At 45.1% G+C, this 12,310-nt stretch overlaps 1 protein-coding gene across 1 annotated transcript in view; it reads left to right on the top strand.

Annotated features, from left to right (window-relative positions):
• Positions 1 to 275: 275 nt before the first annotated feature.
• The window catches only part of HCN3 (hyperpolarization activated cyclic nucleotide gated potassium channel 3), a 141,056-nt gene continuing 129,021 nt past the window's right edge, over positions 276 to 12,310 (top strand). Inside the window, exon 1 of the mRNA XM_077256305.1 lies at positions 276 to 2,876. Coding sequence (XP_077112420.1) covers positions 934 to 2,876 — 1,943 coding nt within the window. The 5' untranslated portion in view covers positions 276 to 933. The remainder of the gene's footprint in view (positions 2,877 to 12,310) is intronic.

Consider the following 12,310-nt stretch of genomic DNA (forward strand, 5'->3'; position numbering starts at 1 on the left):
ACGGACGAGAAAAAACGGATGATGTGAGCTGCCCCATAGATTAACATTGGGCCGGGTGTTATGCGATTTTTTATCGCTTAGCACTCATCCGTATTACGCTGTAGTGTGACCCCGGCCTACCCCGATATCTCAGGACACGGGGGATTTATCATTATGTCCAATATCTCAGGACACGGGGGATTTATCATTATATCCCGATACCTCAGGACAAGGAGAATTTATCATTATATCCCAAGATCTCCAGACACAGGGGATTTATCATTATATTCGATATCTCAGGACACAGAGAATTTTTCATTATATCCCGATATCTCCAGATAGGGGGTTTTCATTATTGAGGCCATGCTCCTGTTGTTCCTGGTATTGGACACCGGAAGGCGCAGTGGTGCAGTGTTCTCTTCGCCTCGCACACCTCCACCTCGGTACAGCAGATCAGTCGGATTGGGGCGATGTATCAGGAGCGTCCTCTGTAGCCTGGATCCATGACTTTCCCTCAGATGTCATTTTCCTTGCATTGCCCACCGGGACTTTTACTTCTGATCTGATTCCCTTCATCTCCTTTCTTGTGAGCATTGTGTTTCTGTTCGTCATCCTTGGAGCAGCAGCAGCATCCTTCTGACTCCTAGCATCACTGCCTCCGTTATCCCTCTCTCCTCCCTCCCTCCCTGTCATCATTGCCTCCCTCCCTCCCTCCTTCCTTCCATGAGACCTTATTCTGTGACTTACCTTGTATCCATCTACTGCTCCCTCCCGTCTCCTCACCTGGGTGTGTGCTCGCTTCCCTGGGCTCCCGTTCAGGATGTCAAGGAGATAATGAGCTTATTTGGTGCTCTTCAGTGAGGAGGGCAGAGCCAGGCTGTGCGAGAAGACAGGCCAGAGCTCTTCCAGTGATCGGAATATGGGGACCTGGCAAGGAATGTCTTACTGAGCAGCATGGAGCCTCATAATGGGCAATACTCACCAGCCAGCTGTATGATAGTGGATGGAGAGGTGAGCATGGCGAGAAAAGAGGCGGACATTCTGACGGGTGTGCAAGGCTCTGGACCCTCTACATATCCACCTGCACCTGGAACAGAACAGCACCCTACTGGAGCCAGCCAGAAGGTCCACATGCCTGGTGCCAGCCACCACAGCCCTACCACTGGACTCAGCCCCAACCCACCTGCTTCTGGACCGTCACTGTCATATACCACTAAAAGGCAGTGTCAGAGTGCTCCAGCTACCAGCGTCATCCTTCCACATGGACACAGACAAAGTTCTGCTTCTGGACCTAACTCAGCTCCCAATCCAAGATCTAGTGAGCGATCCAGGGAATCTACCAAGTGTATTACTCCTAGTGTCCCTGCTTCCAGCAAACCAATTTCAGACATTCCACAAATATCACCTGCCATATCCTCTGTGACCTCATCTGACTCTGGTTTTGTCCCCTCTTCTACCCCAGGTACTTCTCGTACCCCAGGCACAGGCCTCTCCCCTGGCTCTGCACCCTCTCCTACCCCTGGTCCTGGTCCTTCCTCTAACACTGTTCCCCTTTGTGCCCCTAATCCTGTGCCCTCCCTTGCTTCGGGACCTGTGATAGCTGCTCCTCTGCCATCTATTGTTACAGGACCTTCCCTACCATTTACCCCCAATGCCGGGCAATCTTTTCCAGAACTTGTTCATAGTCCTGCTTCCGATCCTATAGTGATATCCAGTTCTGATCTCCATGGATCCGAGCAGCCTTCAGCCTTAAGACTCACAGAATCTCTTGCACAAGTAACCAATCCGCCTGCATGCCCTGGACTCTACTCACAGCCTTCAGCCACAGGACCAGTGCAAATGGCTGGGGTGTCCTCTGTGCAGGTAACTAGACAAACAGGAACCTTGAGGTCCAGTTATATTTCAAGTCCCAACAACCCATCTGTAGGAATCAACCAAACACCTGTGTTAAGATCCAATCAGCTAGTCACCTCAGGGTTAGTCCAGCCTCCCAAACCTGCACCCACTCTGCCTTTATTACCAGGCTCCAACCAACTGCTTAACCCAGGTACATGTCATTCTCCTGTTTTGGAGTCCTACCAGACTGCTTCCACGGAGACTCTGGTACCCACTTCCTCTCAGCCTCCGGTCCCTACTTCCACTCAGCCTCCGGTTCCCACTTCCACTCAGCCTCCGGTTCCCACTTCCACTCAGCCTCTGGTCCCTGCTTCCACTCAGCCTCCAGTTCCTACTTCCACCCAGCCATTGGTCCCCACTTCCACCCACCCTCCAGTCCCTTCTTCAAGTCAGTCTCTAGTTTCCTTTTTCTCTCTGCCTACAGTCCTTGCTAGTAGTCCATCTCCGGCCTCCACATTTCAGCAATCTACTATAACTTTACAGAACCAGCCTTCCCCCACTGAATCCAATCAATCATGTGTCCATACCCAAAACCAGAAGCCAAATCAAACCTCTGTCTTTGCAACAAACCAAGTGTCTGCCATAGGGCCCAAACAGTCTCACACCTCAGGAACTGTTCAGCTTCACATTTCCGGTCAGCTTTCTCTTCCAGGACAGTCCCCAGCTTCCGGACCAAACCAACCTTCAGTGACAGGATTGAGTCAGACATCTTCTGGATTAATTCAGACTCCAACTTTTAGTCAGAGCCAGTCTCCAGGTTCTGGCCTAAGTCAGTCCTCTGCTCCTGCAGTGAGTTCTACGATCCCCAAGTCAGAGGCTCAAGAGCAGATCGAGATGGAGGACCCAGGCACTTTCATGCAGCGCCAGTTTGGGGCCCTGCTGCAGCCAGCAGTCAACAAGTTTTCTCTGCGCATGTTTGGTAGTCACAAGGCCGTGGAGATCGAACAACAGCGGGTGAAATCTGCGGGCTTCTGGATCATCCACCCATACAGTGATTTCAGGTTAGTAACTGGTGACTGCCACACATTCAGTGCAGCTTGTGTGTAAGGCTAGATTTCACACATCAGGTTTTTTGCATCAGGCATAATCCGGCGACTGTTGGAAAAAACGGATCCGCCGCAGATTGTGAAAAACTGATGTGACGGATCCGTTTTTTCGATGGATACCACTAGCATATCCAGATAAATGGATAAAAAAAAAAATTGGAGCATGCTCAGCTTAAAAAAACGGAATCTGGTGCCGGAATCCGTCATTTTCTGGATCCGGAACCTTCTGGCTCCCATAGGCTTCCATTCTAGCAGACAGCCGGAAGCGCCGGATCTTTTTCACCAGAGACAAAAAACGTTGCTATGGACATTTTTCCAGAAACCGGAAACGGCAGATTTGCCGGATCCGGCAAAAACCGGACGAAACGCAATGTCATCCGGAGCAATCCAGCACTAATACAATTTTGTGGGGAAAAAAACGGACCGGTGGCAAGATTCACCGGATCCGTTTTTTTGAAATTTAGGCAGATTGAGCCTGACAGCGAAAACCTGATGTGTGAAAGTAGCCTAAGGAAGACAAGCAATTCTTACATATTATCTTGTTGTTCTTATGGTCATGTATCGTGTGATCTACATGCTTATCACACATGATCCCATGACACACAGACATCATGTGATCTACGCACTCATCACACATGATCCCATGACAAACAGACATCATGTTATCTACAAAAACTTATCACACATGATGCCAGGGCGCACAAGTAACGTGTCATCTACACACTTATCAAACATTATGCCAGGACGCACAAGTATCGTGCGATCTACACATTTATCACACATGATGCCAGGACGCACAAGTAACATGTGGTCTACACACTTATTACACATGATGCCAGGACGCACCAGTAACGTGTGAGCTACACACAAATTACATATAATGCCATAACGCACAAGTAATGTGATCTACACATTTATTACACATGATGCCAGGACACACAAGTAACATGATCTACACATTTATCACACATGATACCAAGACGCACAAGTAATATGTGATCTACACACTTATTACACATGATGCCAGGACGCACCAGTAACGTGTGAGCTACATACAAATTACATATAATGCCATAACGCACAAGTAGCGTGTGATCTACACTATTACCACAGACAAAAAAATGGTGTACTAGTCCAGGGATTAATGCAAATAACAACTTTATTGTAATAAAGATACGAACAAGTCAAAAATGACGATACAGGGTTAAAATCGTCCCTCAAGCCGTAGTTGCATACGAGGGGAACAAAGTGGCACTCATAGTCCAACAAATAAAGGAGGACATACCACCATGCTCAATAAATAATAACTTGCTAGTCCTATACATACTCTGTAACCCAACAGTGGGGGTAAAAGGAAACAGCAAGACATTCAATGTATTAAAGCAGACAACATACCAAAAGATAATGGATGCTGGATGAGATGCCACAATGTCCCCTCTCCTCCCGACGCGCGTTTCGGATATACCTTCCTCAAGGGAGGCGTACCCATACTAAAATGCACCGTCCTTTTGTGCCTAGCATACCGGAAATCCATCCGCTCCAAAGCACGCCCACCACGCTGATCCACATGGGCCCATGTGACCAAGTGTGGGGAAACAGCCGGAGATGACGGAGATCCGGTAAGACGCACACCGCGCATGCCCGGAAATGTCATCGCGGCCATCTTGGTAGAGGCACAGTATGACAATAACACTATGTGAGACAGCACTTATGTGCAGCGCTATGTGTGCATGACATACCCAATGATGTAATGAAGCCCATAAAAGAGTAAGTATCGTTATATAATCAAGCGCTGATTGCAGCGCTTTGATTTATGTGTGCATAAACAGTATAGCATACCTAAGAATGTAACAGAGCCCACATAAGGTAAATATAATACCAAGACCAACAGGGATAACACAGCGCAAAGATGATATACAGTATACAATCACATACCAACAGCAATAACACAACATAGTAGAAAAAAAAAAGTGTATATATACACACACAATACAAGCAACATATAACAAGAACAATATCAAAACATGGTCATGATTGCAAACAGAGACGGATAAATAATATACATATAACGTATCCAACATACGGATGTAGCAGTGTATAGTACAACAAAATAGGCAACATAACTAACAAATAAAAATAGAAATACATTGGCCTAAGGAATTAAACAAACAACTACTACAATTTCAAGTATGACACAAAACAGGGCACAAGGATATAGCGTATATGTTATATTATTATAAATATCCCTCAATGTACCCAAATAACCTACTAGAAGCAAAACAGACCAGTGATATAGCACAAGGATATTGCATAAAACAGTAACCGACGATTGCTGAAAAGGAATGTGACTGCATGGGGGGTGATGCTGAATGATATCCACATTGTGTCCTCCCATGAAATTGCACCACACACGTAAGGCTGAAAATAGCACAAAAGGAAAATTAAAAGTTAAAAACAATTAAAAAGCAAGCACAGCTGAACGCACGACTCAGATGCACAGCAGCCAGCAAATGAAAGAAAGGGAGCAAAGGAGAGCCCTTCATTGAGACCGAAGGGTTGAACGGTGTTAAGTTGCCAGATCCATCTGGTCTCTAGTCTACCCAGTCTTTTTGTAAGTCCTCCCCCTCTGATGTTAATTTTAAGGGCATCTATCCCTTTAACTTTCAGGGAAGTGCCATCACAATTATGAAACTCCTTAAAGTGGCGGGGTAGGGTTTTGAGAGTAGATGCATCCGCGTGGCTGAGTGCCGCCTGAATGCCCAACACGTGTTCTCTTATACGGACCTTTAACTGACGTGTTGTTAACCCAACATATATTAATCCACACGGGCATGTGGCATGGTATACCACATACCTAGTGGTGCAAGTGATCCGCTGTCTGATTTTATATTGCTTAGTGTTGTCAAAGTTCGAGAAATCATTACATCTCACAATGTTAGGACAGGCGACACATCCGCCACACGGATAGCACCCCACTTCCCTAGGAAAATTGTCAAGGAACGTAGACATCCCGCCACTAGAATAATGACTGGAGACCAGATGGTCCCTAAGATTTTTAGCTCGCCGAAATGCCAAAGATGGTTTCTCGGGAAAATTAAAGGGAACCTGTCACCCCCAAAATGGCTGGTGAGGTAAGCTCACCGGCATCAGGGGCTTATCTACAGCATTCTGTAATGCTGTAGATAAGCCCCCGATGTTACCTGAAAGAGGAGAAAAAGACGTTAGATTATACTCACCCAGGGGCGGTCCCGCTGCGGTCCGGTCCGATGGGTGTCTCCGGTCCGCTCCGGCGCCTCCCATCTTCATTCCATGATGTCCTCTTCGGGTCTTTACTCCGCGGCTCCGGCACAGGCATACTTTGTCTGCCCTGTTCAGGGCAGAGTAAGTACTGCAGTGCGCAGGCGCCGGGCCTCTCTGACCTTTCCGCGGCGTAAAGACCTGAAGAGGACGTCATGGAATGAAGATGGGAGGCGCCGGAGCGGACCAGAGACACCCATCCGACCTGACCGCACCGGGACCACCCCTGGGTGAGTATAATCTAACGTCTTTTTCTCCTCTTTCAGGTAACATCGGGGGCTTATCTACAGCATTACAGAATGCTGTAGATAAGCCCCTGATGCCGGTGAGCTTACCTCACCATCGATTTTGGGGGTGACAGGTTCCCTTTAACATCAGAGGGGGAGGACTTACAAAAAGACTGGGTAGACTAGAGACCAGATGGATCTGGCAACTTAACACCGATCAACCCTTCGGTCTCAATGAAGGGCTCTCCTTTGCTCCCTTTCTTTCATTTGCTGGCTGCTGTGCATCTGAGTCGTGCGTTCAGCTGTGCTTGCTTTTTAATTGTTTTTAACTTTTAATTTTCCTTTTGTGCTATTTTCAGCCTTACGTGTGTGGTGCAATTTCATGGGAGGACACAATGTGGATATCATTCAGCATCACCCCCCCATGCAGTCACATTCCTTTTCAGCAATCGTTGGTTACTGTTTTATGCAATATCCTTGTGCTATATCACTGGTCTGTTTTGCTTCTAGTAGGTTATTTGGGTACATTGAGGGATATTTATAATAATATAACATATACGCTATATCCTTGTGCCCTGTTTTGTGTCATACTTGAAATTGTAGTAGTTGTTTGTTTAATTCCTTAGGCCAATGTATTTCTATTTTTATTTGTTAGTTATGTTGCCTATTTTGTTGTACTATACACTGCTACATCCGTATGTTGGATACGTTATATGTATATTATTTATCCGTCTCTGTTTGCAATCATGACCATGTTTTGATATTGTTCTTGTTATATGTTGCTTGTATTGTGTGTGTATATATACACTTTTTTTTTTCTACTATGTTGTGTTATTGCTGTTGGTATGTGATTGTATACTGTATATCATCTTTGCGCTGTGTTATCCCTGTTGGTCTTGGTATTATATTTACCTTATGTGGGCTCTGTTACATTCTTAGGTATGCTATACTGTTTATGCACACATAAATCAAAGCGCTGCAATCAGCGCTTGATTATATAACGATACTTACTCTTTTATGGGCTCCATTACATCATTGGGTATGTCATGCACACATAGCGCTGCACATAAGTGCTGTCTCACATAGTGTTATTGTCATACTGTGCCTCTACCAAGATGGCCGCGATGACATTTCCGGGCATGCGCGGTGTGCGTCTTACCGGATCTCCGTCATCTCCGGCTGTTTCCCCACACTTGGTCACATGGGCCCATGTGGATCAGCGTGGTGGGCGTGCTTTGGAGCGGATGGATTTCCGGTATGCTAGGCACAAAAGGACGGTGCATTTTAGTATGGGTACGCCTCCCTTGAAGGTATATCCGAAACGCGCGTCGGGAGGAGAGGGGACATTGTGGCATCTCATCCAGCATCCATTATCTTTTGGTATGTTGTCTGCTTTAATATATTGAATGTCTTGCTGTTTCCTTTTACCCCCACTGTTGGGTTAGAGAGTATGTGTAGGACTAGCAAGTTATTATTGATTGAGCATGGTGGTATGTCCTCCTTTATTTGTTGGACTATGAGTGCCACTTTGTTCCCCTCGTATGCAACTACGGCTTGAGGGCCGATTTTAACCCTGTATCGTCATTTTTTACTTGTTCGTATCTTTATTACAATAAAGTTGTTATTTGCATTAATCCCTGTACTAGTACACCATTTTTTTGTCTGTGGTAATATACTAATTCTGGTGTGTCCTGCACATCCTATTTACCTGGCTTCTATATAATATGGCACTATGTTGTTTCTTTCTGCTAGAAGCCATATATGTTTTCCATGTTTATACTTACTGCACTGTCAAAAATACTTATTTCGTATCTTTATTTAATCAGGACTATTTGCAAGATGCGATACTCCTAAGAAAATGTCATGATATTTCTCATAAAAAATGTAGTGGTTTATTGGATTTTCCACCAAAAAGCATCGTTGCAGCAAATCATAAAATAAGTGAAATAGTTACAAAGAGATTGTCCATTTGTCCATATCAAAGTTTGTTCCCCATCTTTCCTGAGATTCTGAATGGTAAATGGTGTCTGTCATGGAGCACGGTAGAAAGCAATCCAGAAGCACGTGGCTAACTCACATACCAGCTGTTCATTCAGTCTGAAGTCTGTGTGAGAGTGAAGAAGAAGCACCCAAGTGATAGCCCCTCCCTCTTGTGAGGCCTGGATACATATGCAGAACCTTCCATAGAGCACGTGTTCTGTCTATATGGTGTTAACTTTTACTCTGAGCTACATATACAGGAATAGCATAGGTAATGTCAGCGAAAGGCAATGTGCTCAGTACAGAATAAGAATAAGTCAATTATCAATAATATTTAACATACACATGATGCCAGGATGCACAAGTAACGTGTGATCTACACACTTATCACATATGATGCCAGGACGCACAATTAACGTGTGATCTACACACTTATCACATATGATGCCAGGACGCACAATTAACGTGTGATCTACACATTTATTACACACTAGATGGTGGCCCGATTCTAACGCATCGGGTATTCTAGAATATGTATGTATGTATATAGCAGCCACATAGTATATAGCACAGGCCACGTAGTATATAGGAGTACTACGTAGCCTGTGGTATATACCATGTGGCTACTATATACATACATATTGTAGAATACGCGATGCGTTAATATAGGCCACGCAGTAAATAACAGAGCCCACATAGTATATAACACAGCCCACACAGTATATAGCAGCCACGCAGTATATAACACAGCCCACGTAGTATGTAACACTGGCCACATAATTTATATAACACAGCCCACATAATATATAGCACAGCCCACATAGTATCTAACAGTGGCCACGTAGTGTATAGCATGCAGTATAGAACACAGCCACATAGTATATAACACTGCCCACGTAGTATATAGCAGCCATGTAGTATATAATGCAGCCCATGCAGTATAGAACACAGCCCACATAGTATCTAACACTGGCCAGGAAGTATATAGTAGCCACATGGTATCTAACACAGCCCACGTAGTATTTAGCAGTGTGACTACGTGGGCTGTTTGGGCAGTGTGGTGCCCACACAGCCCACGTAGTATTTAGCAGTGTGGGCACCATATCCCTGTTAAAAAAATAAAATGTTATATACTCACCCGCCGGGATCCAGCGTAGATCCAGCGAACATCTGGCGATGCGCGCGCGGCTGCCGCCATCTTTCGTACCCAGGATGCATTGCGAAATTACCCAGATCACTTAGCGGTCTCGCGAGACCGCTAAGTCTTCTGGGTAATTTCGCAATGCATCTCTGGCAATGGAAGCTGGCGGCAGGCGCGAGCGCATCGTCGGACTACGGAATGTGAGAATAGAAGGGTTTTTTTTTTTTATTATTATTTTTAACATTAGGAATTTTTACTATTGATGCTGCATAGGCATCAATAGTAAGCATCAATAGTAGGCAGCATCAATAGTAAATAGTAGGCAGCATCAATAGTGAAAACTTTGTCACACAGGGTTAATAGCGGCGGTAACGGAGTGAGTTACCTGCGGCATAACGCGGTCCGTTACCACTGGCATTAACCCTGTTTGAGCGGTAAATAGAGGGGAGTATGGAGCGGCCACTGTTACCACTGGCATTAACCCTGTGTGAGCGGTAAATAGAGGGGCGTATGGAGCGGCCACTGACTGCGGGGAGTATGGAGCGGGCGCCTTGCACTGATTGCAGGGGAGTAGGGAGGGACTAATCGGACTGTGGACATCGCTGATTGGTCACGGCAGCCATGACAGACAGCTGTCGAGACCAATCAGCGACTTGGATTTCCATGACCGACAGAGGCCGCGACCAATGAATATCTGTGACAGACAGACAGACAGAAGGACAGACGGAAGTGACCCTTAGACAATTATATAGTAGATGATGCAAGGACACACAAAGAACGTGTGATCTACAAACTCATCACATATAATGCCAGGACGCACAATTAACGTGTGATGTACACATTTATCACACATGCTGCCAGGACACACAAGTAATGTGTGACCTACACACTTATCACACATGATGCCAGGATGCACAAATATTGTGTGATCTGCACAGCTTTTACACATGATGCCAGGACACACAAGTAATATGTGATCTACACACTTATCACACATGATGCCAGGACACACAAGCATCATGTGATCTGCACATTTACCACACATGATCCCAGGATGCACATGTAACGTGTGATCTGCACATTTATCACACATGAAGCTTGGACACACAAGCATCGTGTGATCTGCACATTTGCCACATATAATCTCAGGATGCACATGTAATGTGTAATCTACACACTCATGACACATAAAGCCAGGATAAACAAGTATCGTGTGATCTGCACATTTATCACACATGATGCCAGGACATACAAGTATTGTGTGATCAACACATTCATCACACATGATGCTAGGACGCACAAGTATCGTGTGCTCTACACATTTATCACATACTAGCTGTACTACCCGGCTTCGCCCAGGTTAATGACTGCTGTTAGCAAAATAGAATGTGTTAACAAAAATTTATTCTGCACACAAAAACCACAAAACAAATAGATAGAAATGTAATTATTAAAAGGCAAAAACTAAGCTAATAGAAGCATTTCACAACATATATTAGCTTTGTTATACTGAGAATGTCTTTGTTGCCTATATTAACCAATCAGAGCTCAGGTTAATTAACTGTAGCAAAATAGAAGCTGAGCTGTGATTGGTTGCTATTGGCAGCCTGATAAATCCCCAGCCAACAGGAAGCCCACCCCCTGGCAGTATATATTAGCTCACACATACACATAATAGACAGGTCATGTGACTGACAGCTGCCGTATTTTCTATATGGTAAATTTGTTGCTCTTGTAGTTTGTCTGCTTATTAATCAGATTTTTATTTTTGAAGGATAATACCAGACTTGTGTGTGTTTTAGGGCGAGTTTCATGTGTCAAGTTGTGTGTGTTGAGTTGCATGTGGCGACATGCATGTAGCGACTTTTGTGAGATGAGTTTTGTGTGGCGACATGCGTGTAGCAACATTTTGTGTGTCGAGTTGCATGTGACAGGTTAGTGTAGCAAGTTGTGTGCAGCAAGATTTGTGCATGGCGAGTTTTGCGCGTGGCGAGTTTTATGTGTGGTGCGTTTTGAGTATGTGCAAGTTTTGTGTGAGGCAACTTTTGCATGTGGTGCAACTTTTGTACATGTGGCAATTTTTCTGTGTGTGCAAGTTTTGCATGAGGTGAGTTTTCCATGAGGTGAGTTTTGCACGTGTGGCGAGTTTTGCGTGAGCCTAGTTTTGCATATGGCGAGTTTTGCATGTAGCGAGTTTTGCGCGTTGCGAGTTTTGAGTGGTGACTTTTGTGTTTCGACTTTTATGTGGCGAGGTTGGTGTGTGTGTGGTGAAATGTGTGCTGAGGGTCGTATATGTGTTCAAGCACGTGGTAGTGTGTGGCGCATTTTGTGTTTGTGTTCATATCCCCGTGTGTGGTGAGTATCCCATGTCGGGGCCCCACCTTAGCAACTGTACGGTATATACTCTTTGGCGCCATCGCTCTCATTCTTTAAGTCCTCATTGTTCACATCTGGCAGCTGTCAATTTTCCTCCAACACTTTTCCCTTCACTTTTTCCCCATTATGTAGATAGGGGCAAAATTGTTTGGTGAATTGGAACACGCGGGGTTAAAATTTCACCTCACAACATAGCCTATGACGCTCTCGGGGTCCAGACGTGTGACTGTGCAAAATTTTGTGGCTGTAGCTGCGACGGTGCAGATGCCAATCCCGGACATACACACATACATACATACACACATTCAGCTTTATATATTAGATATACCTGTATGTAATCTCCTGTATATAGTATATACCTGTGTGTC

The sequence above is a fragment of the Ranitomeya variabilis genome, chromosome 1 (assembly GCF_051348905.1).
Source record: "Ranitomeya variabilis isolate aRanVar5 chromosome 1, aRanVar5.hap1, whole genome shotgun sequence".
Taxonomy (NCBI): Eukaryota; Metazoa; Chordata; class Amphibia; order Anura; family Dendrobatidae; genus Ranitomeya; species Ranitomeya variabilis.